Raw genomic sequence first — 26,651 nt, 5'->3', positions numbered from 1 at the left:
ACTGCTCTGCAGTGTCATCATTCACTAATGCAAACTTGATTCCAAATAATAATGGCTGAGGCATTATTACATACAACAGGCAGCTTCTGTCGTCATTTTCTGTAAACAATATTTTGAGGGAGATGAGTCTGCCAGGGCTAATGCTGGCATTAGAGACAAAGTCAGGGACGTGATTAAGTGGATCTCTTCAGTTTCCTGGAAAAGGTTTTATAGACAAGGTGATTTTTGGAATAACTCTCACCATGGTATGCGGATATTAATGAAGTGAGCAAATACATAAACTACAATTAGTGGGCATTCTGAGACATTAGCTACTTTTAAACATCACTTATCACATCTTCTGAAAGATCTGTAAACGTATTTTTTTCTCCCAAGCTCCTCCACTGAGATAGAAATACTCTATACTAGGAAAAAAGCATTAAAGCTGGATTTTAGTTGCCCTTTTCTTGGCAACAGTGTCATTGGTTTTGGTGGTAGAGTTCAGACAGAAGGGCTTCAACACCGGATAGTGAAGATAATGGGACAAGGAAACGTACAAACTGGTATCTAGCAACTTAATGACTAATTAATCAGAAAAACGGCTCAGCAGAGATCGCAAAACCACATTAGTAAGTGACTACAAATGACAGGGCTCCTAAATAACTGTTTCAAAAGCAGATGCTGAATGACCATGCTCATCAGAGCTCCACTGAAACTAACAGTGACCTCCCCCTAAACAGTAAATGCATCTAGAAGCCTCGCCCTCAGCATATGTCCTATTGTCTATATCTGCCGATTTGCATGCTAGGAAAACCAATTTTCAAGCCTGAAATGAGTCTGAAATGTCAGCCTTCAAAAACAAACTCTGTAAAAAGGGCTTCTCATTTGGGTAAGGACATTTTAATCTCCAGATCTAGTCATAGTCTCTGTATAAGAAATACCGAGAAGTATGTTGCATAAAGCCTTGACTGCCCATAAAAAAAAACTCTAGTGGAAGCAGGCTACTGCTTTAACTGAGTCAGCATCTTTTAAAATAAGGATCTAAAGTTCCAAATATTGAACGAACTTTCTAGCTACAACCTAACTAATACAAGATTTGACAGAGCCTGAGAGTACAGATAAGTTACTATTAATCACCAGGTAAGCTGTGTATTCCATGGATGTACTGCGATACTCTTTCAAAGACTGAAACAGCTTACTTCAAAAAGAATTGCTTTACAGTTTTGATAAACTGTTGACACAAACCACAGTATGAAAACTGATCACTAACCTGTTTGTCTGAAGTTTAATAAAGGAATTTGGTGACATTAAGATCTGCTCTGCTTCTACTTCTGGAGTGACTAGATGAAGTTTTTCAAACACCTGGAAAACAAAAGGCATTTTAGCCTAATGCTGTGTGCAGCAACTATTTCCAGTTATTTCACCTTCAAAACAAAAACACTCAAATAAAACTGTAACATGCTTTTTTTTTTTTACCTTGTATAATATATAGTAAAAAACCAGAAAATTAAAAATTAATATTCGACGATGGCAGCATCTTACACAAATTATTCTGAAGAGCATTCATTTCTACGGCTAGAGCCATAGCCTGAAGCAGTATGAAAAAAGCAGGTTTGTCAAGTGAAATGGTGCTGGAGACCCCATGTTCACCCACGTTACTTTAGACTCCCCCAAATCTAAGCCCATGAACTGAATGCCCACATAAGGTGCACCCCTCAAGCACATTTCCCAGCTTTGTTCCATCTAAAGGAATCCAGCTCACATACTTTGAAACTGCTCCCCCAAAGCACAGTAAGTGGGAACAACCAGGAGATTCCTTTCAGAAGCTAATTCCTGATCCAAATTAACATGCTTTTGCTTAGACACGTATGATAAGCACTACAGACAAGAAGTGTTATTGTGCAGAGGGGAACTACAGCTGCAAAGTTCTTTTACAGCTCTAACAGTGCTTATCCACAAGACAAGTCACCTCAGTTTCAGGGGGTCTACAACAAAAACTAACTCCTGAATTTCCTTCAGGCATCACACCAGCGTGTGACTGTTCAATGTAAACCTTAGCAAAACTTGGGGCACTTGGAGGTTTCTAAACAGCAGAATGTTATACAAACAAGAGTAAGGGCTCAAAGCTGGAACTACTCGTTCGCATTTCAAATTCTTGACTTCATCAAATAGAGACTTTAATTCAGCTCTGAAAGAGATATTAAAACATTAACTGTGACGAACATCATCATACCTGAATTTGGATTTCATCGGACAGTTCTCTTGCCATGTTGTAAAACTGGTTGGCTGCAGGATCAAGGACCTTCACAACAACTTTCAAGCCTGTTCTTCCTTTTACTCTGCCATAAACATCCATTGCAAAGTTATATTTTGCAGGAAGCTGAAAAGAAGCCTTGGACAGAAGAAAATGATTAAAATTTTATTCCTGGAGCAAGTTGACATTGATGCAGAGGAATCACAACACCCAACATTGACAATAGCTGTTTCATTTTGAGTAAGTGGAAGGAACAATATTTTCTCAGTTCCCATTATGTGGCAGTTTCCTTTTCCCAAGATACACATACATACAAGTACACATACATACACATACACACACACACAAAATTTACCTCACTGTGTCTTGTCTTGATATCCAGAGTATCCCTCTTTGTGACAGACCAGTGGAACGTTAACCCCGGTACCGCATTGCCAAATGAAAAAGGAGTCTGGCTGCCGGTGATGCCCATTACGTAAACTGGCATCTAGAAACAGAAAAACCAGCTTTCTTAGGTAATTCTAGGATGCTAACCAAACCTCCACAGAGCACACATAATTATACTTGAAATTCATTGATCAAGAGACGGTACTTCTTATGAAGAAAATGATTTGGCTGCTGTGTATGTTGCAAGAATTTATCATGCAGAAGACTCAAATAACCACCAACTTGTAAAAAGTAAATTTTGGTTTATTCTCATTTGCTACATGCTCTACTAAAAACAAGTACCAGTTTTCCATGAGAAAAGATTAGTTCAATAATTCTTTTGCCCCATTTGTAGCATCAAATCACTTCACCTTAGTTAATTCATACATTCTTATGTTTTTTACATCTGGATGATCTCCCTGTAACTCTGCTCTGGAAAACACAGAATCACAGAATGGTTTGGGTTGGAAGGGACCTTAAAGCTCATCTGGTTCCAACCCCCCTGCCATGAGCAGGGACCCCTTTCACCAGCCCAGGTTGCTCAGAGCTCCATCCAACCTGGCCTTGAGCCCTGCCAGGGAGGCGGCATCCATGGCTTCTCTGGGCAGCCTGTTCCAGTGTTTTACCACCCTCATGGTGAAGAATCTCTTCCCAATATCTCATCTAAATCTGCCCTCTTTTAGTTTAGAGCCGTTCCCCCCTCGTCCTATCACTGCACACCCTTGTAAAAAGTCCCTCTCCACCCATTCCCTTCCAACTAAAAATTAAGACAACATAACATATAAACACAAACAAGGAATTTTTCAGCTTTTTATTTTTAATTTTCAAAGCTATTCATTCACCTGGGACCAATGAGCTAGGATCACCAGCCATTTTGCAATGAGTAACTAATAGGGGAAATACAGACTCTCATAACACAGACTTACTAAAACATAATATGAACACTATCTGTTGTATTGGATATAGCAGACATACTATACATTCAGCAGGGCCTGAATTTCTGAAAATCAGTCTGGTGTACAAGGTAAACTTGTCCTGATTTCTCTTTTAATATGTTCAGCTCTGGAGCTTCTCCACTGACAGCACATGCATTCCTGCAGGAGCAGTGGTATCCCCCCAGAGCAGGAAACGCCTCCGAGAGCCAGAGTGGTATTATCAGACGACCTACCAGAATGGTCACAGCTTGCAGGTTAAAATTTTAAGGCATTAAAAGCTAATCATAAATCAACTAACCTGTGTACCGGTTTTCATTCGTGTAATTGGGGCACGAATTCTAACAGCCATCAGCTGTACTACTTCAACTTCCACTTTGTCCTAAAAAGGAGGAAGGGGAGACATTGTAAGCACTTGTCAAATGGGAGCTATATTTCACTTTCAGGATCCGGTCACTATTTTATCGTTATTTAATCGCTATTACCATGTGACTTGCACGTGACTCATCACAGAAAATACAGATGGACATAATTCAGTAGGACTGTAAAAAAAACTGCAAAAGCATTAACTTTGTGAATTGATAGACATTTAAAAATTCTACCTAAATCAAAAAACATAAAAGCTCTGCTCAAAATTATTGATGACAGGAATGATGGAGCTGAGAGGTGACAGACTGCAAGGGGCTAGATCATAGTGGTCCCTAGGAGCAGGGGGATGAATAACCCCAGCAGGTAAAGGAAGACCTCGACACTATTCGAAGGAAATGAGAATGGTAAGCAGCAAACAGGACAATCAAGAATAAAAGGATGACATACGTGATACTCTGATGTCTCCTCTTCACATAAACTGACATTCCTGATAGATTTTATTCCTACTGTACACTGGGAAGGAAAGGTCAGACCTGGACCTCACTGGGCAGCAGATTTAGCTTTTAAGTTCATCCTGCTTCCTGCCACAGCATCAAGGCAGACTGCTGCCCCAGCATTACAAAGCACAGATTTTTTTTTTTTTTTTTAGATTTTTTTTTTTAAATTACTTTGTCTCCTCTTGGCCTGCAGTGACATCTTTCTAGCAGCAGAGCTTTGTGGTGTGCAGCAGCTGTCCTGCCTTCACCTCGAACAAAGAGCCATAAGACTTAGCCCAAGTTCCACTGTTCTTAGTCTCCTGCAAGTCCCAGGGACTTGTGCTCCCTGATAGGCCTGCTCAGCAGCAACCTTACACCCAGCTAGCAGGAAATTGTACGGACAGAGATTCTGATGGAGTATCAGGAATGTTCTGCTTGAACTTCGTAGACTGATTCAGACCACAGCACGGAATGACAGCTTTCTATACAGCCTGCCTATAGCTTAAGAGACAAAGCGTTTCTTATGCAACAGTGTCCTTCTGACTTCTACTGACATAAGATGCTGCTAAACTGTGAGGCGATGCAGGCAAGGACAACCTTCTGCTGTTTCAGAAAGGCTTCTTTAGATGCACTTTTCTCGATTTATAGATCAACTCTAAAGATACCAGACTGCTCATAACAACTCCCCAAGTTATCAGTAGAACTTTGTTTTAAGTTACAGCAAGATTTAGCTACCTGTTGAAAGTATCACTTGTGTCAGCACATGCATAAATTCACAGGCCAGGGAGTAAGAAACACCGATTTTTCATCCCCTTAAGGAAACCAGGAATCTAGCACACATGATAATATTACTAATGCAAAAAGACTATTCATCCTTTTTGGGCCAAACCCATGATTTAGAGAGCCTCTTTCAGCCTCAAACACTATCATAAAACACTACCTGAGACACCACGACAAGCTTCCCTGTCTCTGCATCAACAGCTTGCACCAATCCTGCTACTGTTCCATTCCCAATTGCCAATCCTCTGACAAGTCCAGTGCTGTTCACTGATGCAATCTTCTCATCGCTGATGGAGAAAATTATGTTGGATTGAGGTTGAGGGCCTCCTTCTGAAGTGATCTATAATTAATAGCACACAGAACAACTAAAATTAACCCATCAGATATTTGTACTCGTTAATGCTAGAGAGTACATCCCTTCCGTGCTCAGCACCACAATGTCTTCAGCAAGGAAAAGCTGTCTGAACCTTCTCAGAGCATCACAGGGCTTATTTCTCCTCCACACTGGTCCTTGCATGGTGGTGGACTGGGAAATACGTGAGCTAAGCACACAAGTGAACTATGTGCTTCGTAGAATGTAATAGGCTGATGCTACATCCAGCCCAGAAAGTTTCAGAGAAAACCTACCTTACTTTCTCTTCACCACACATGGTACAGCTCTGCTCTGTGTTTCAGCTGGTAGACCTAGCCCACTATGCGTAATTTCATAGAGGTGACAGATTTATTAAATGTGTGCTGGTCTTTAACACCGCAAAAGCTGACACTCCACTGATACAAATACATACGAAACCTTTGATCCAGCAATACAGTAATATGGAAGGTGGCTCAGGAATGAAACTATTCTTGTCAGGAGGAGTACTCAGTGTAAATGTAGCTAAATTGCCAAGCTGAATATCTGCTCCTGAAAAATGAGTTCTAAACCTTTATTTTAAAATAGATATTATGAAAGAAACAAAGAAAATAGGTAAGAAGATGCCTTACCTGAATCATGGCCCCAATAATTAGGGTCACTTTCCTTGGCAGTAGTCTAAATGGGGGAAAGACCTAAACAGAAATATGAATACTTGTGTTCATGCTATTTCAATCAGACAAATTATGTCACAAAACAGTACATACAGCTGTAAAACTGGGTCTTCACTTGCTTAACCACAGTAAATTCAGCATACAGAAACTTTACTCATCACTTGCAGTTAAAAAACGCCATGAAATCTGAAACAGACTAGCATTTGGATAACTTCTGGACAGAACAATCTGTTTACTTTTTCTCACAAATTAATTAATGTACTATAAATTAACTATAACATACTATTCTGTTCTATCATAACCTAGATTTTCTTTAAGCATGTATTTTATCTGAAATTATTTACTTCAATCTGTTGTGGAGCAGAGTTGATTCTTTGTCCTCTTTTGTCAGCAACAGTTGCCATAAGACTAGTCTGACCAATGGCCACCCCGTGCACTAGAAAAGCAGCAGTATGGTCATCAAGAGCTTCACCGAGTGGGCTGTAGCAAAGAAACACATTAAAACAGAGAAGTTCACTGAATAAGTTATATAAATAACAAATGCAAAGGACTTAGTGCATAGCAGTTTTATCATTAGGATGACTAAGTGACTATGCCTTAAGCAAAATTAAGGTAACCATCACATTTCTACATGTAACATCATCAAATGCCTCTTTGTAGCCTGTGTTTTATCTTAAAATGAAATACCTGCAATGAACATCAAACAAGAGCGTTGGCTGGTACAGACCAAAGCTCTGCCAGGCAGCCCACTAACAATTTGACCAGTACAGACAATAGTGGCACAAGCCTTGGTTACATGCCATGACGCCGTTGAATGGAGTGGGACAGCTACAGCCAAGCAGTACTGCATGGTGGACGCAAACACGCACACACACTTCCCCATACAAAGCAGAATGATTGCTACTGATCATCTCAACACTAAAAATCAACAGCCCAAAAAAGCTTTTTTTCCATTATTTTAGTCATTGTATTTAGAGCTTGGGAAATAAGGAGCTTCGAGGCAACGGGATGATTTAGCCTACCTGTTTCTAAAAGGTTAAGTAACAGACAGAATGAGTTTGATAACATGAGCTACGTCCTCACAGAGTTCTCCGCCTGACATTATTTGCCAAGTCACCGCTTCCAAGACGCATAAAGCTCATTAAATATTACAGCGTATGAATACAGTCCCATTCATCAGTCAACAAGATTTAGACTGTTAGCTTAGGCAATTTCCCTACAAATAACCATTTTTTACCATTTAGCAGGTAATTAGAACTTTACAAAAATAAAATAAAATCTCTGTCATTGCATACTACCATGCCTCCAAGCCAATACCTTTAGTTGATTTTTGTTTATTCTGTCATTAAACACATTTGCAGATCAATAAAAAAAAAATCCATTAACTTACACAAGCGAAACAATCTGAGACGCTGCCCTTAGTTTTAGATCCATGACAGCAAAGTATTTTGCCAGAAAAGGTTCCTTAGAGTCATCCAGAACTCTGACATAAGCTTTAACTGTTTTTCCAATCTCCACCTGAAACACAGTCACGTTCAGTCATTTTTCATTTAAACTATCCTTAGTTATTAGCATAAACGTTTCCATTTTATTTGGTATTACACTTTTAGCAGGGTATTAGAGATAAAGCCTCAGGGTTAGATTAGCACTGATTTTAGAAATAATCTCTGCCAGCTATGGTTAGCGTCAAATTAAATAAATGAATTCAGGTCTTTCATCTGGCAAGGGCATAATTAAAACACCCAGAAACATCAACACTTAGTTTGTGTAACTTATTTTCGTTCATTTTTTAAAGCATGACATATGTAAAATGACCTTGGGGCAAAACCTACTCCTAAAAGAATTGCTCTCATGCACTTTAAACAACATGAAATGTAAATTAGCGTGTTCACATAAATTATGAATTAGCACTGCCACGTAAATGCAGAAGTTGAGACTGCTGCCCCACAGAACATGAAGTAAGAGACACTTCATACTTTGAAAGAATTATAAGCTCAAAGGATAAATTTGGGAGGGAGAAAGAGAAACACAGGGAGATCAAACTATTTCTCTACGGTCATACAGCTGCAGCTGAGGGCCCTAACCACCACATCGTATCGTCTTGTACATGTCTCATCTTTGTGTTCATGATCAGCACAAGGAATCGGTGCAAATCTGGATCAGCTAGTAACACTGGTTTCAAAGCCACTAACCTTGTCAACAACTCGGACATACAGTTCCTGTATATCAGATACATAAATTTCAGCTTTAGCTGGTGCTGGGAAAGCTAAACACAAGTCATGAATCATTACAGTCACTGATCCTGGAAGCAGAGGATGCACCTGCAATGCCAAAAGAAAACTCTATTATAGCACTTCTTATTTTCATTTGTCTGTCATTCACAGAATAAAATTTGTATCATTTCCAGGGCAGACACAGCTGGGCGCAGAAGTCTCCAAGCCTTAGACGCAGATAATTCTTCCACCAAAGTAAAAGTAAAGCTGTAAAATGTATGTAAAAAGTATCATACTATTGAAGTACTGCACAACCTCTGGGCAGCAATTGAATTAACGTATCTTAATCTACAAGCAGTCTGGCACCCTGTTGTTCTCCTTCTGCCATGAGGACAAAAAACCCACAACAAATCATTCAGAGCAACGAAACTTTTCTTAGTGGATGGAAAAACAAAGTGATAAGGGGAAAAAAAAAAAATCAAGGACAGAGACTATGCTTATAAAGCAGCAGATCTTCCCAAGTAAGACGACAACTGACAAATCAGGTATTTCTTTGATACAACTATTATTATTTTTTTTTATACAAAGAACGTATATGTTACACTTCTCAGGACACAGCGAGAATCAGACAATGAGGAAAAAGACCTCTGCTCACAAATACCTCAGAACTAGGCACCAATCCCAAAGTCGTCCCCACACTTTCTCAAGGTCGTGCATCCACACCTTGCTCACATCACCTTTGCAGTGCTCTTGCAACTTGCCTGACCTTGCCACACATCTCAGGGACTATCCCAACTACTCTCTTTACCTTCACAGGCACCTTCACTTTGGCCAGAGACAGGGCAGACGTTTGGTGTCCTATTCTATGCACTCATCGGGCTTATGAACTCTGAAACAAGGGGTGATGGACAGCCAGGCCCCCAGTTCAAAGGAATTTAATACAATTCACAGCATTACTTGGCAGCACTACAGGAGTTAGCCGTCAGAGCAGCAGGAAGAGCTGACATTTTGTTCTTTGAGGGCAGCACGCTTACCTCAAAATAGAAAGGAATATAAAGTTCTAATGTCAGCTATCAGCACAGCAGCAGTTCCCAAAGCAGGTGGCTAATGCAGGTGCTGAGGGCAAAGCAGAGGAGGGGATGTGGCCAGGAGGAGGCAGCCAGCATGACCACGGGGTGGGAGATGTCATGGAGCTCAGCTTGGGCTGGGAGACCAGAGAAAAGAAGCTACCGGAGCAGAGGGCTGAAACAGAAAGAAGAGCTACTACAACTTCTCAAAACTGTTCCTGTCCCAGCTACCTCCTCGATTCTCACCTCCTGTGAGGTCTCCAGTGGCTCCCTAGCATACGGTACATTTTGCCGTTTACCACTATTCATTCTTCCCCCATGCTACCACCCATGTCCAGAAAAGCTGCTCTGTCAAAAAGAGAGTAAGAGGTATAGAATTTATCCTTGGCAGCCCCAGTAAAAAGTCTGAGAATCACTGCTCTAGATAATTTTAATTTAGTTTCTCAGAATAGTTTACTATCAAATCATCCTGTATCAACTTGGCTCCACTTGGCTCCACGGCATCAGCCTGCCAACTTGCTGATTCTCTACACTGGCCATTCTGCTGGCTTCCACAGAAAGAAAAATCCATAGGCAATGCTGGGATTTAACTCAAACACAGAATGCAGGACTACCAAATGTTTAAAATGTGGGGAGTTAGGGGTATTTTTCAAAATGGTTTTTAAATGCGTTAAAAAGTGGAGTTTTATCTCCTTTAATCTGACAGGCAGTTAAAATAAATCTCTTTTTGTACTTTACAAAGTCTATCTTGCTGGCACTGTTCCACTACTGAAGTTCACTGCTCTGTTCTGAAATTATCTTGTGTACATCAGTGAAAGCACTGCTAAACCCATGAGGGAGATCTGACTGAAAAACTATTAAGAGTTGAAACAGCGTACAATGTACAAAAATAAGCTCATCTCTTCTGTTTTTCCCCCACCTCTGTGCTTAACTGGCTCATTTGGAAAAATATTCCCACTTTATACTTTCAACAGCTAAAGACAATCAAAATATTTCACCAATACTTTCCCTATTCTAAACAATGAAAAAAATCCACCTTTATCATCATTATTTCACAACCTTTTCAGCATTATTTATTACAAGGTAACTCTGTAAATTATAAAACTGTAAAGACTACGCTTTAAAACAACTTGAGTCACTTCCAGTTCTTGCCTAACGAAAGCTACAACGCCAATACATAGTTTTATTGTCGTTCACTGTAGAATGCATCTCATATCCTGAGCCTGGATAAAGTCAAGCATAATTGTACTTTAGTTGCATCTTCTAGGGGAAAAGGGCATTACAAACTTAACATGGAGATGAGAAATCAAGTATTTATTATTCACAAAATCAGGACAAAACACTGCAATAGCAAAATGTTCTGAAATAGCACTGGGAGAGGAATTTGAAGGTTTCAGAAGTACTGGCCTACAACAAATATTCCAATATTATTCTAGAAACTAATTAATCTTTGGCATAACACTTTTGAATAATTCTGTCACATTATTTTTCATTTTGTGTTTATGAAATTAGGAACATTTTACTGCAAAACTGTAATGGGTAAAGAGCAACTTAGTACTGGCTTTTATCTTGTACAGAGATATCGTATACGCATGCATCACAACTGTTCTGAAACAATTTCCTATACCTGAAATTGCTAGTGCAAAGCTGCCCTGCCTGAAGCTTGAGTGCAACAGGCGGGCACGTCCGAGATTCAGTTACTGCCTCTCTAACCATCTGTACTGGAAAACAACCAACAGCAATGAAACTGCAGAACGATCTTCAGATCACCAAAAAAATACTTCACTCACCAAAACAATACCTTGAGTTACCTCATGAGCCACTCTTACAACATTTGGAACACTGGTATTAATGAAAAAGTATCCAGAACCTTCTCTGATGAAAAGTTCTGCCTGCAAAACCAGAAAAGCATCCAAAATTAGATTGCATCTTCCTAGTACATTGCTAAAACTGGTATCCTTACACATATCATGTAATTTTTGATGTTTTCCCCCCTGCAGCTAGAACGTAGCAGAATAATTCCTTACCTGTACATCAGGGTGATTGTAAATGGAGACATCAGTAGGGCTCACTTTTACATCTTCCACTAGGATCAGTTCAATAATGACAGACACTGGCAGAAGAGGTTCATACTGAAAGAAACAATTCTAGCTGTTACAGCAAACACTAAGAGTCAGAAAATAGTGCAAGTCTCTTGTATATGCAGGGAAGGATGCTTAAAGCAGATGAACAAGGAGCCAGAGCTGGAGCCGTTTAGTTTAATAGAATGTCCACCAGACCTAGTAACCGGCTTAGCTGCTAGCCCTCTTCCACAGGTAAGGTCACACACAGGACACGCTGTTGTACTCTGCACCTCTGACCAAGGCAAAGCACAGAGGCCCACGCATTAAAGATGCAGCAGGACCAGCTAACCAAGTCTGACATAGACAGATAGGATATTAATTCAGAGACATATTATAAGTTCCTACAAAATAATAAAGCATAGAGACAGAATGTTTTCTTCTACTTCAAGCTCATCTTCTCAGGTTTCTTCATAGATTCTTTCTTTCACTAAAAGAAGTTCTTCCTTAAATATAAGTACATAAACACTGGTCCAGATGCAAATTTCATCATTCACTCATAATAACATTAGCTTAGAAAGGCAAAATGGTTTTTAGAGGAAGTTAGTATTATGTACCCAATTCACCTAATTAGTAGAATTATTTCCTTGATGTAGAAAGGACGCCATCTTTCCTTAATGACATAATAGGATGCTCCACTTTAACATGGAACAACCATCAAGACATCTTAATATATCATCTATTAGATTTTTATTTGTGTTTTTCTCTGTAAGCAAGAAGTATGAAATCAGAATACAGTAGTCCATTTCAAATGTATTTGAAAAAAAGCAGACAAATTACCTGATTTTAAGCAACAACACATGAGCCTATGTAACTGTAGCAGAAGTAGTATGTGCAACTGCTCTTCAACTACCAAAAAGATGCCTCTCAAACTTAAACACAGAGACTAGAACTTAAGGGAACTCCAGAGCCATTTTACATGTATATATACGTGTCACTGAAACACAACAAACTTCTCTGAACTCCAGGCAAAGTTTATAGAATTCACTTTTCTAATTATCTCTAAATGTAAGAAGGAATATTTCATATTGATTTAATAAAACAGAGCACAGTAAATTACAAAATGATAGCAGAACACCAAGTGTTCTTATTACAACACATTACTCAACGGCTCAACGTCCAGATGGAGATCAGTCATGAGTGGTGCCCTTCAGGGGTCCATACTGGGACAAGTACTGTTGAATATCATCATCAATAACATAGATGGTGGGACTGAGTGCACCCTCAGCAAGTTCGCAGAGACACCAAGCTGAGTGGTGTGGTCGACATGCCTATGGGACAGGATGCCATCCAGAGGGACGTGGACAAGCTGGAGAGGTGGGCCTGTGTGAATCTCATGAGATTCTACAAGGCCAAGTGCAAGGTCCTGCATATGGGTCGGGGCAATCCTGTTGTATCAATACAGGCTGGGGATGAAGGGATGGAGAGCAGCCCTGAGGAGGACTCCGTGGTGCTGGGTGATGGGAAGCTCAGCATGGCCCGGCAGTGTGTACTGGCAGCCCAGAAGGCCAACCATGCCCTGGGCTGCATCCCCAGCAGTGTGGGCACAGGGAGAGGGAGGGGATTCTGCCCCTCTGCCCCGCTCTGGTGAGACCCCCCGGGAGTCCTGCGTCCAGCTCTGGAGCCCTCAGCACAGGACAGAGCTGGACCTGTTGGAGCGGGGCCAGAGGTGGCCCCAGCAATGATCTGAGGGTTGGAACCCCTCTGCTGGGAGGAAAGGCTGGGAGAGCTGGGGCTGGTCAGCCTGGGGAAGAGAAAGCTCCAGGGAGACCTTACTGTGGCCTTCCAGTACTTAAAGGGGGCTTATTAGAAAGATACGGAAAATCTTTTTAGCAAGGCCTGTTGTGACAGGACAAGGGGTGATGGCTTTAAACTAAAAGAGGGGAGATTCAGGTTGGATATTAGGAAGAAATTCTTTACACTGAGGGTGGTAAAATCCTTGCCCAGGTTGCCCAGAGAGGCGGTCGATGCCCCATCCCTGGAAACATTCCAGGTCAGGCTGGACGGGGCTCTGAGCACCCTGATCCAGTGGAAGCTGTCCCTGCTCACTGCAGGGGGGTGGACTAGATGGCCCTTTAAGGTCCCTTCCAACCAAGCGATTCTATGATTCTATGATATCTCAACTTTCTTATGAGAAAAAAAGATACAGAACCAACCAGCTTAGGTGGCAAAGTAACTGTGTCTCTAATCCAGCAATTTTGATATGTTATAGTTAAATTCTTCAGTGGAAATGCATCTACACCATGCTTCCCAACAAAAGCAGACTAGAAACTTCACTGAAAACACAAGAGCCAACTGGCAATACAGATCATCTTCCAAATAAATTTACCATCCAGATGACAAACCTGTGACACACTGACAGAAATCTGGGCCATAGGATATTTCACATTACTAGTGCCCATCTTTTACCTGCTTTGAATTAAAAATACTGTAACCTCTAACTCCGTATTTTACTCTTTGTCTCAACTCTGCTTTCATGGTACATGATTCACAACCACTTATATTCAACACACACATCTTGCTTTGCAAAATTAAACAGAATTCCAATTCAGCGAAGGAGGATATTTTAAGAGTCAGTTGCTATGTGTGTCAAGTTGTTCCATAGGCTGAAACCTGCCTTTATATTCAGTTAAAAAAGTGACACAAACAGAAAATTGCCATCTGTTTACATCTGCCGTCTCTGTTCATCATCACTACTTCTTGCTGTTGTTCTTACCTATGTTGAGTATCCACAAACTAAAGTATTTCAGGGAATGGTTAATGACTTGTAAAATTAGAGCCTAGGCTTATGACTGGCACTGTACAAACGAGTAGTCTCTCCCTTCTGTATGATCGATGCGAGACCAAAGAAAAAAAAGAAAAAAGTTATTAGTCAGAGCCCATATGGTCCATAGGAGGATATCAGCCAGCTTTTGGTTTGCTCATGCAGAACCTTTCTACCCAGTTTTGCAGTGGAAATAATATATTTGCTTTCCCCAATGACAGCTGCACCTAAGCACATGGTTGCTTTAGTGAAGGACAAGCAGCACAGCTTCACCAATTTGTTAGAAAACCTAAATCGCAACAAAACCAACTGAAACAATTCTTTGCAATCCCCTTGCCCAGATTGGTGGGAAAAGAAAAAACAAAAGGAATTGGATATATTTGATATGGATAGCAGCATGTAGTGCAGAGGAAAGCAGGAAAAGCCAAGAACATTAAAAAACATTGTGGTATGAATCTGTCTTCAGAATCATCTACAGAGGTGCCTTGTTTCTACATTACTATGCACTGAGGAAATAAATACATTGGAACACTATACATTAAGCATCACTAGAAAATGGCAACTGAGTTCTGAGTACCGGTATTTTTACTTTAGCTGCTTTCAGATGGGATTGCTGGTATTCTGTTGCAGTTGCAGAGATGGCAGCTGTTCCAGACTCACGATGAACTAGAACATTTTGTAAGCCTAGAAACAAACAAAAAGTCCAATAAATCTAGTAACGGGGAAGAAAAAGATGAAATGTGCACTGCTACTCTCTTCCATTATCATTGTAAACAGACAAGGATTTTCTCTCAAGACAGATTCTAGGCACTGGGCTTGGTTTATCTGTGGGTTTGGTTTGTTTGGGTTTTTTTTGTTTTTGGGGTTTTTTTTTGGTTTTTTTAATAGTGCACACTCAAAATGCATGTTGAGAAATAGCTGAAATCAAAATCAAACTGCAGATCACACTAAAGTCTTTAATCAAGCTCGGACATTACCAAATTAGATTTAACCCTAACCTTCTTCAAATAATGAAATGGTCACTTAAACTAATTTGTACCGTGCATTTTCTTCTGACCGTTTCCATCTTCCTTCAGAGTCAGCTCCATTGGCATATCAGGCTCAACAGTAGCTAAGGACATTTTTGTGGATTCCCAGATAACACTAAGAGAACTGAAGTTATCAAATCTACTGCCCTGTTGGTCATACGCAGCCAAATCCAATACTGGATTGCGATAATTTGAAACAGGAACCTGAAAAAGAATGAATACTTTGAATGGAACAAATGCAAGAGGATTTTTTTAATCATTAAAAGAAAAAAATGTATGTTGAGTTCCATGAGATTTATTATACCCTCATTACACGAGTAAATGTTCATTAAAATGAGCCATCAATGCAAAGTCATTAAGCCGTACTTCAACTGCACAGGTTTTTTTTGGGGGGGTGGGAGGGTGGGGTGGGTATGAGGTTAGCCAGTGAATTACCTTTAAACAAAAACTGAACCACACAGCTCAACTACGTCATCTTTGGTATTAAACTAATAAGGAAAAATACTGCTATTTGTGAGAGGACATAGCGCAAAATTCTAATGTTCATCTTGTGAAATGCATTAGCGATAGCACTGATGTAGTCTAACTGACATATAACGGAGCTAGAAAAACAGGTGAACTCTGAAGTGATTTCTAATACGCAAAAAAGTCCTTTTCGTCTTGTTATTACATAGCAGTTACTTAATATGATTCACCAACTCCATACGCATTGCAGTTTTATGAAAGCAGGATGACTTTTATATTTGCCTGGTAATGTTAACACGACAAAACACACAATTTACTCAGCAGCCAACATGTGACAGAACTCACTGGGATATAGAAGAAAGCTCTTTATGCTTGATAACCTACATGTATGCATTGCCCATTTATCATGGCTCAGATTCGCAAAGCTGAATACATCTGACATCACTGAACAACACTGCCTGTATAGGCCTACACAGGTATCTTCACACCCACACTGTTTGTGCCTTTACTAATCAGACACTCACAAATGTACACTCATGTAATAATGTGTGTATGGTAAAATCTGCCTCCATATCACTCAGTGGAATAGTTAGAATTAAGTTGTATAGGGGAAAAAGTACTTTTCTTAGAAACAGCAGTCGGAAAAACTTACCCTCTCCCTCATTTTTTTTACTTTTAAATAAAAAAAGACGTTTATCTCAAGACAATATCTACCTACAGACTCTGAATGAGAGTTTCCTATGGTGATCATTACTTCTGCAGAAGTGGCCCACACCACTAGAGTTACTGCTACTCTTGTAGGAAGTCAGATGCTTTATTTCATGTGTGGAGGTCCAAACACTGATTTTTAAGTCTTAAGAACACATTATTTTCCTGTCACTCCTCACGCTTACCACTTGTTTGTTTTGTTGTAGCAAAGGGCAGGAGAGATCAGGCTGAGGACTTCCATAAACAGGAGTCAAAGTGAGTCGTGAAGGGACAGCACAGATGAACTTCACAACAGCAGGCTCAACCACTGGAAAAGGGTTGGTGATTGTGGGGTTGTTTCCAACTGTTAAGGCAATAACCTGTACAATTATGAAGACAGACAAGTGAGGAGAGAGAACAGGACTACTGGGTTCAGGCATATTCTATTGCATACATCTCAGTTACACTCTAAAGTCAAAATGAACACGCAAAAATATGATTCTTGGGGATTTGCAGCACCATTAAGACACAGGAAGATGTAAAAAGAGGTGCATATTTCAAGAATAGTTCTATACCATTATCAAAGTACTATTCCTGCGAACTTTTCCTAGGTGCTGATGTTTGTTACTATCAAACTCGAGTCAAGCAACAAATCTTTTGTAACTTAAAATGCTAACAGGCAGGTGTTTTCCTTGCAGAGTGAGAACAGAACAGTATTTGTAGCCACGTCAGTGTGTTTAAAAACATCTTACGTTTTATTTTACATTTATTTTTTAGCATTCAACAAAACAAAGTGGATGTAAACACAGAGAAGACTATCCCAGCAGGCTAAGGTAGCTCTCATCACCTGCCTTATCCACCCGTACAGATGCGATTTGTATCTGGACAACACTGAGGACAGCCAGCCAATACATGCAGAGCCATTGACAACAAAAAAGTTTGTTCCTTCCTGAATTCGCACTTGCAGAAATAGCTACACTTTGTACAGCGTCCACTAAGGAAACGTGTTGACCAATTTGGCAACCACATCAAAATGCTTAGGCCTTGCAGAATTACAGAAGAAAAACATAAATCAAAGCTAAATGCTTTATAAACCGGGCAGGGTGACTAAAGCAGGATAAATCACTTCTGCATGTTGGAGAAAACTAGATCAGGTGGAAAACAACGACAGCCACTATCACAAAGACTACACAAATATCAGAGCAGTAAATTCATATGGTTATCATTTGTTGACTAGACAGCATCACACTGGAAGGTAATTTGGCTAAGAGGAGCAGGTCAGACTGAAAAGTCAGTTTACTGCAGTAACCTTCTGCTATGATCCTACTTATGCAAACTGAAGCTGCACTTACTAGGATCTGTTTAACACATTTTACAACATCAGGTTTCTGAGTTGCTTTTATACTGCAATAAACCCATCATAAACCACTTTATAACATAATGTTATGAAATGCTCACTCTAAAACCTGTATCAGCATCACAGTGCATAAACTATGTACTTACCCAAGTTCTTTACTCGCTTATTATAAAAACTACCCGTTACATAAAAGGTATATGGTGTCATAAACCTGTCTGAAGCCTGTTCTCAATTGCCTTAGCTCAGTGTTTGATGGAGGACAACACAAATACCTTCCAGCACTTACTTGCTCTCCCAGGCTTTTGCAAGATACTCTGACCCAATGCTGGATATTATTTCGTGATGCAGGAGGTCCAAATAAAGACAGATCAATACTTTCTGCATCCTCAGCAGTGATGTTCCGGAAGAACTTTGAAGGTTCTTGTACCCATGGTCTAGGTCCTCCTTCAAATATCATATCTTTAGAGGAACCCAAAGTCACTAAAGCAACAGATGGAGGATCAATAGTCTGTAATGAACGACAGTTAGAAATTAATGATTCTGTTTACACATAGTTTGGTTGTACTTTGCAAAAGAACCTTCTTAAAGGAAGAATTATATTTATTATTTCAATTAGGCTACGATTTTTCCCCCTACAGTGGTTTGTAAGCATGGTTATTTAAGAACAGAGCTGTACCAAAATAATTAGTATCACATACAGGGATTCTGTCCAGTCAGATTTATTCACTGGAATCCATGGATTCAATGAAAAGTTTTATTTACATTCTAATCACATCTCTTCCATGAAGAGTTACAGCAAGAAAAAGACCCTGAATATGCTCTTCTGAGCATATTTAGAGAGCAAGTATTCTACTAAATTTTTTAAATAGACAGTACTCCAAATAAATGAAATTTTCCTCTTTAAAAAAAACATTTCACTTGACAGTGCTTCTCCAGCGCAGTTCTGTGCATGTAATTATTCTCCTACACAAGTCTTACTTCAAATCTCTACAATAAATTCTACATTGATGTGCGTCACTGGGACAGCCTGTGCTGTTTATCATCACAGAAATTAACCTGACATTTTAATACACAATAACCATTTGTAGCTGGTGTTCCACAACATCATATTACTCAGGAGTTTAGTAAAAAAGAAATAGCAGCTAACAAAAAGGACGGTTCAATCCTTTCCACAGGTGCATTTTCGTATGAAGAGACAGAAGTCATGGGAAGCGCTGACATAAATGCTCCTCTCTCCTCCCATTCACTCCCTGGTTATATTCGCAGTATAAAACGTGAAGACTCATTCTGAAGCTATGAGATTTAGTGTTCAATGTCTGCCTGCCTTTTGATTCCTGTTTATCTTTCTTCCACTTTTTGTGTTATAATTTTTAGTTTTTAAATAGATATCTGACAGAAAAATGCCTGTGCCCTTCATTTCTGGGCATTACAAATACATATCATTCTACAGAAAGGAGGGAAAAGCATGTGGAAATCACTGTTCTACACTTACACACATGTGAAACATTCCTAATCGAAGGGACTATGTCTCTGTCTCACATGGGCTGCCAAAACCAGGAAAGTTTACACACTTTGCTCAGGATGTCTCAGCATCTACAAAGAATTATACTCAACTATTGAAGATCTTTGACAGAAAAGCACATTCAAAAAATAAAATATCATTACAGTCACAGATTTGTATGATTTGTACAAACTTTGTTCCAGATTTGGGGGAAAAAGCTATGGTCAAATGTATTAGACTTCAGCTTTGCAGATTCAGTGCTGGATCTCTGAAGATGAGGGTAGCATAAGCATACTGTTTCGTATTTCCAGACATGAAACCTGTACTCAAGTTCTTTCTTCCTATTTTCTTTAGTGAACTGTCCAACAGTGAAATATGTTTCTCCCATTTGTAGAGAAAATCCATACATTTTCACTGCCATATAGGCAAATCAGCGTTGCCTTCTTGCAAAAATTAGTTTATATTCTATGAAAGCAGAAATCGTAAGCTAGGACTACTCTCATTTGCAATTATGGACACAGAATTATGACTGCCCCCTTATGACCTTATTAAACCATTTTTTAATCAAGTAAAATGAACAGTCAAGAAACAAACGATTTGAGTCTCACATAGTTTTCAACCCCATCTAGAGTCTGCTGAAAAGTAATTTATTAATTCAGGTGTGCTGGGCAAAACAAGATATACATCCTCATTCACGTGACGATCGAGTCCTATTACTGTCCTGCGTATTTCTTCAGATGACAGCAATTGTGACTCTCTTGCCAAAAGTCTGAAAAATGGGCAAGGATATCAAATTCACTTTCCACTTCAGAAGCTGCAACAATCTGTTAGTTCACTATCACACTACTCGCTCCTCTACAGTTGGCTTGCAATGCCCATGTAGGCAAACTCTACTTATATATATGCTCCACAGAGAAAGGGTTAAAAAATTCATAGAATCCCACAGCATGGCAGGGGTTGGCAGAGACCTCTGTGGGTCCCCCAGCCCAACCCCCTGCCCAAGCAGGGTCACCCACAGCAGGCTGCACAGCACTGCGGCCAGGCGGGGCTGGAATATCTCCAGAGAAGGAGACTCCACAGCCTCCCTGGGCAGCCTGGGCCAGGGCTCCGTCACCCTCAGAGGGAAGAAGTTCTTCCTCGGGTTCAGCTGGAGCTTCCTCTGCTTCAGTTTGTGCCCATTGCCCCTTGTCCTGTCGCTGGGCACCACTGGAAAGAGTCTGGCCCTGTCCTCCTGACACCCACCCTGCAGATATTTAGAAGCATTTCTAAGGTCCCCTCTCAGCCTTCTCTTCCTCAGGCTAAACAAGCCCAGCTCCCTCAGTCTTTCCTCGGAGGAGAGATGAATCAACCACCCACATAGTTTTTTTTTTTAAACATACTCATCACACAATATCAACTCGCGATTTGTCATTTAAAGTCATTTTAACTGATGGACTGCTTTGGAAACAGCAAAACCAGACTTACTTTTAATGGTAGATAAGCAGCAATGGTGATGCTAGCACTGAGGTGGACATGACCGTGGGTGTAACTAACAACAAGTGTTGTGTATCCTCGAGTTTCAGCTTTCACTCTGACTCCACTACAAAAATCAGCAGTGGGCTTAAGCCTTCCTGTAAGATAAATTAAAAATATATAAATATGTACTGGAGAGAAATATCCAGGCATTTTAATGCAAATTCAGCACGGCTTTTCTCAACAAAAGCATTTCCACCAGAGTACAGATGTGTTCTCCAACCGAATGGGTAAAAATACTCACTGCTGTCTTTCATCTCAAACTCAACACCTAGTGAAGTATCCATGTCTCACAAATGTCTTTATTTTCACATTGTCCTAAACAGGACATGAGTCTTTATTACAAACTAATATAACTTCTGTCTCTTAGTGAATATTTTCATCTTGCTGTTCTAAAATGAAACTGGCTTGTAATTAAGCACAAATAAGTCACACTGCTTAGACAAGCTTTCCTGCACAAAACAACTCAACCTGTAGGCAATACATCATTTCTGTAGCTGAAGGTAAGGTATTTTCATGAAATTTCTCTGCTTGCTTAGAGGACATTTGGGGGTTCGGGAGGGGTCTATTTTTTTCTTCTTTTAAAACAAACTGTACAACAGCATACTACATAGCAACCTTTAAAATAGCTGCCTCTCAGGCAAACAGATGGTACAATGCAGACTGGTTTTACTGGCTAAATAGCACAGGAAAAAGCTTCCATACAAGTGAAACTTGGAAAAAAATAACAGTACATCTGAATAACACACTGAATTCAGTGGACACGGGAATCAGCGCATTGCTCAATGTCCACTTAGCCCAGCAACATTAATGGCAATCTTTGAAGATAGCATGCATACTCCATACTCTTGATAAACCCGACAAGAGGCATATGTCAAAGCAATGACCTTAACGATGACAGAGCTTTGGCAAGATTTAAGCAGCTGATTGTCTTAGGTCCTTGTGAGCAAACAATGAACAGTATCTTTACAGAACTGGAATTAGTGCAGGACAATTTGGGCAAAGCAGTTATTAATCTTAGTGTTCTCGTAAGTCTTTCAGTGCTACCTGAAAACACAGTATATGTGGACCCCTGTTATGAGAAAACCCATCAGCTTTGTTACAGGAGTGTGTTAAAAACACTAAATCAGTAGAAAGACATACGGAAGACTACATAGCATCCAATAAAATAATTATCACAGAATCACAGAATAGTAGGGGTTGGAAGGGACCTCTGTGGGTCATCTAGTCCAACCCTCCTGCCGAAGCAGGGTCACTTTCACAGTCGCTCAAAACATCAAAAATATCAAAGGGAAGTTCTGCATAAAAAAGTAAATACATCCTCAAAATCAAACTGCTCTGACCCCCACCTCTGAAGCTAAGCACCTCTCTGGGAATACTGTACACAGCAACTGAAATAGTGATTTAAAGGAAATGTGTGACTTAATAACATGTTAGTTTAACTTTCCAAAGAGAGAAGGGGTCAAATCACCTTGAAGTGGCCTGAACACACCACGGTTTTCTACTTCCACAACCAGATCAAAGTGTGAGCAGTCGCTCAGTGGGACTGTCTCGCCCGTTTCAACATTCATTAGACCATTAATCCTCAGGGGCAGCTCCAATACTTGGCCAACACGTGCTTCAACTTGGCACGGTGTGAACTCCATCCCACTAGGCTCAGTTACGTACACCTGAAGGAGGAAAGAAACACAGGGCAGAGACGTATGAACACAACTCCACAAAATGGTACCAGAAAAGAAGAAAAATAGACTTCAACATTCTCTCCTTACTTTAGTTAGCCCTCTCATATACTTCTACCTGCTGACTTCCCTCTGATGGCTGAGAACCGCTCTTTTCAGATTCAACACTGCTCTTGTGTTTACCTGCCGCAGAAAGGCACCACAAAGGGCCAGGAAAAGCCTGTCCAAGCTCACGTTAGTTTGGTGATCGTTTTACTGCTGCTTCTATAATTTTCTTCTCCGCTTTGTTGATTTTAAAGTGTGGACTAAGCTGCAGGATATCTCCAGGAGGTACTACTACCAACTGGGGCAGATTTAGTATCCAACCTTGACCTTCCCATGGTAAATGTTTGAGCTAGACCTGACGTCGCTAGCAAGGCTCCCCGGCCTCCACCGCTTGCAGCAGCAGCTATGCAGAAGTTAAGGTAACTAACGGCCCAAACGTTTCCCCCATGGCTTTTTCTTCTTTCTTGTGTTTCTGCTGGCAAAATATTTTTAAAGGTGTCCAGGACTCAACACTTCCCCGCGGTAGCATGTCAGAAACCTAAAATAAGTTAACAAATATCTACTATTCTAACAACTTTCTGCTTCAAAAGTGATCTTTATGTGAGAAATACTTTTGAAATCAAAAGGATTACTTTCAAAGATAAGACCGGCAGACATAGATCTTCCATGCTATTGTAGCTGGTATGTTGATGAACAAGTCTTAACTGTATTATTTTTTACTCTGATTTGCTACTTTTTCCATTAATGCTAAAGAATCCACCACAGACTAACTGCATCTTTTGTAACAATCACTATGATCAAAGTTTTTCATTTCCAATATCTTAACTAGCTAACCATCCGCAAATAGCTTCAGGATAGACTATGGAACCACAGGGTACAGAGTTAAAACTGTGATCCTTGTAGAACATAGTTAACTGCTCTTACAACTTGCTCACTGAGGTCAGTAATTCAAACTCTTCAGAGTTATTCTACACAGAATGCAATTACTAACACAAGAACAAAGGCATTCAAAAATAACCTATTCAGACTGTGCAATACACTGCTCTGAAAGCTCATATGGGGAGAAACATTTCTTCTGTCTTCAGGCTTTGACTTATGTTTGAGGATACAAAGTTATAACCGAAAATCTTAATTCCTCTATCTCCTGCCGGTATCCATTGCACTGCTAAAAAGCAGCATCCTCAGTTGTCCAGAGAAGAATTTCAGAGCAAGTCTGTACACTAAATTCTGCAAGAATTTTAATTTGTGCCTTTATTTTAAGCATTTAAGTCATTATTTTAAGCATGAAACTTAGTACCTCTCAAATCCATTTTGTAGAATTGACATAAATAATCTGAGCACAAAACCCCGAGCTCATTTGCCCCTCAAAGAACCCAGCATTAGTAGATGCAGTTGTTCGAAGTAAACCTTGGTTAGAAAGATCTTTCCCAAAAGACAAATACTAAAAAAAAAAGAAAAAAAAGAAAAAAAAAAAGGAGGAAAGATACCTGCTTGCATAGCGCTCTCTTCATTATGGGACAGATGATGACTTAGCAGTCTTGACCAAACACATTTTTTAACACTTTTGTCAAGAGGGACTTTGGTGCAACAGCAGTGCAGTGCTGCACATGGGAATACTTAAAAATTAGAAGATATTTTGTATAGCGAATGTATGTATATATTTGATGCAATCAGCTTGTTCCCTACCAGTTGCTAAATTACAGGCATGTACCCTGGCAGGAAGGTGCACTGCCCCAGGGCTTGCAATGCGTGCTTCCTAAATCAGTTCCTATGCTCCCTAGAAACAAAGACCGTCACCTTCACCAAGCCGTAGCCAGATGGAGGGAGGTTGTTTGCCAGCCTCAGTAGGATCCGCTTGGCGTAAACAAGCCTATTTCATTCATGACCATGCTAGTTAGACAAACACAGCCTCTGGATCCCAGCTCAGCCACACGTGCTTGGTACACTATCTCTTAGTTTTACTGATGTCAGGAGCAAATTTCCTCTTCTCTGTCAGGTTTCCATTCCAATGCTCAGCTCTTTGCAAAAGGAACAGAGTTAAAGCACATATGAAAATGCCCGAATTTGTGAAGGGAGCAGAGCAGTACTACTTCACAGCCGCGAATATACACCACAGTAGGACGTACTTTTAGTTTCTGTTGTGTCATGTGACAGGTCTGGCAGTTCTTCACAGCTTGACAGACAGTAAGCACTGACACAGGTTCATTAAAGAAATTTTTTGTGTCTAAGGGACACAAGGAGGTATTTTCAAACCAGTAAGATTCTAGAGAAAAATACTTAAGACTGCAGATTTACAGTGTTAACCAATGTTAACCAGAGCACCTTCTTCACCTGTCTTTGCACACTCTTTCCTGTGAGGCCATTACATATACTGTTCCTGTATTTTCTTCACTCCATATCACACACTGACCAGATCCTAAGAATAGGGTATGATTTGCATAGAGACCACAAAATCCCTCTTGGGAGGTGTATTTTTCATTCCCATTTTCTCCTTATTTACCTAAAGGATAATTTTTTTTCTTGGCCAGCTTTGGTATCCAGGTTCATTATGTGGCACTGTATAGCATTTCAGCCACTTCTTTAGGCAGGAATTTCCTTGCACATCGTGATGATATCTCTCATCCTTTTATACCGAGGGGAAACACCCACCTCTTACCCTGTAGAGCATTATTAGTTTGCCTTGTCTGCTCAGATGGCCAGGCCAGTAGTAAACTACTATCTCCTTCTTGCACTCAAAACTTTCAACAAGGAAACAGACTTGCCAAGGAAGCTGGGAAGGGGCAAAAACAGGACTAAAGCTAATGCAGTGGAAAGCACTTTAATCCTCAGAAGCACAAACTCTGAAACTGAGCGCTTAACCTGCCACAGGCCAAGCGGGGAAATCTCTTGAGAACATTTTGGAAAGGGGAATGCCTATGGCATTCTCAGCTTCATCACTGGTTCCAGAAGCCATGTTCAAGAGTGATCAGGGAAAGTAAGAGTCTTACCTTCATTTCACCATAATGCAACGGATTCTGAACATCAATTGCCTGAATAACACTGATGCCAATATCACTTCCAGTTGTCATTAATCCTTTGACTGTCACTGTAGCAACTGCCTGGTTAGAACAGGACCAGCTGAAATTTCCACTTCCACCATGAGCCTAGAATAGAGAGAAAGTCTTTCAAATATTTTCTAAAGTATATGGTTCTCATCTTTCTTAGCTGCCAAGCCTTTGAATATCTCGCATGAAAACCAGGGACACACTGAGCAATGGCAATGCTATTATTGAGGAAATACAAACCAAATAACACCTCAGAACTTTCAAATAAGCAAGGTCAAGTAAGAGATGAGAAGATTACCACCCTTCATTCATTTTAATTTCAGCTTTCTTCATGCACGTATCCTAGGTGCTCACCGGTGCCGCTAACCCAAATATCTCTCTCCCAGCTGCAGAAATCTGATGCTCTGAACTCCCAGTGACTGATAGTGCTTAGAGTCAGCAGAACGTTTCAGAAACCGGCACAGCAGAGGCCTGGTACGTGGGATTATCGTACTTCGGTAAACTCCCATTGTTTCTCTGTTGCTGACAGCCAAAGTGCTGATTATGGGTCTCAGAGCTGCTAACCCGACACTCTGTACCTACCAGCTTCTTTCGAGGGGAATTGTTAAGGGATCTAAAGGGAAGAAAAGAGAAGGTGGGAGGCAGGGAGGGAATGAGGCAAGAGGGGGAAGTCACTCTCTTCTTGGCACTACCTCTTTATTTTTATGCTGAAAATCAGCACGTCTCCCTGCAGCCAATTCAACAAACGTGCTGCTGCAGCACCCACTCAGTCATGGACATACGGAAACCACCCGCTCTTGCCACAAGCACTGCAATGGTCTGTGAAACTTACAGCCTACACTCCCACAATGGCTGTGCAAGGAAGGAATCAGTCACTGCCCAACTTAAAAGCTCAGGTTTATCACGCAGATTCCCATAAAAAAATCCAAC

The 26,651-nt window shown here is 40.4% G+C and overlaps 1 protein-coding gene across 1 annotated transcript in view; it reads right to left on the bottom strand.

The window, feature by feature from the left end:
• The window catches only part of NUP210 (nucleoporin 210), a 67,653-nt gene that overhangs the window by 14,983 nt on the left and 26,019 nt on the right, over positions 1–26,651 (bottom strand). The window contains exons 12-29 of the mRNA XM_075432564.1: positions 25,665–25,820; positions 22,425–22,623; positions 20,906–21,051; positions 18,227–18,448; positions 16,790–16,963; positions 15,443–15,635; positions 14,981–15,087; positions 11,547–11,651; positions 11,310–11,411; positions 8,432–8,560; positions 7,630–7,757; positions 6,584–6,719; positions 6,198–6,260; positions 5,377–5,556; positions 3,893–3,973; positions 2,589–2,720; positions 2,213–2,371; positions 1,250–1,341 (exon numbers count right to left, since the gene is read on the bottom strand). Coding sequence (XP_075288679.1) covers positions 1,250–1,341; positions 2,213–2,371; positions 2,589–2,720; positions 3,893–3,973; positions 5,377–5,556; positions 6,198–6,260; positions 6,584–6,719; positions 7,630–7,757; positions 8,432–8,560; positions 11,310–11,411; positions 11,547–11,651; positions 14,981–15,087; positions 15,443–15,635; positions 16,790–16,963; positions 18,227–18,448; positions 20,906–21,051; positions 22,425–22,623; positions 25,665–25,820 — 2,504 coding nt within the window. The remainder of the gene's footprint in view (positions 1–1,249; positions 1,342–2,212; positions 2,372–2,588; positions 2,721–3,892; positions 3,974–5,376; positions 5,557–6,197; positions 6,261–6,583; positions 6,720–7,629; positions 7,758–8,431; positions 8,561–11,309; positions 11,412–11,546; positions 11,652–14,980; positions 15,088–15,442; positions 15,636–16,789; positions 16,964–18,226; positions 18,449–20,905; positions 21,052–22,424; positions 22,624–25,664; positions 25,821–26,651) is intronic.

The sequence above is a fragment of the Opisthocomus hoazin genome, chromosome 11, assembly GCF_030867145.1.
Source record: "Opisthocomus hoazin isolate bOpiHoa1 chromosome 11, bOpiHoa1.hap1, whole genome shotgun sequence".
NCBI lineage: Eukaryota > Metazoa > Chordata > Aves > Opisthocomiformes > Opisthocomidae > Opisthocomus > Opisthocomus hoazin.
Note: the sequence above shows the minus strand (reverse complement) of the source record. Positions and strands in the feature narration are given on the sequence as shown.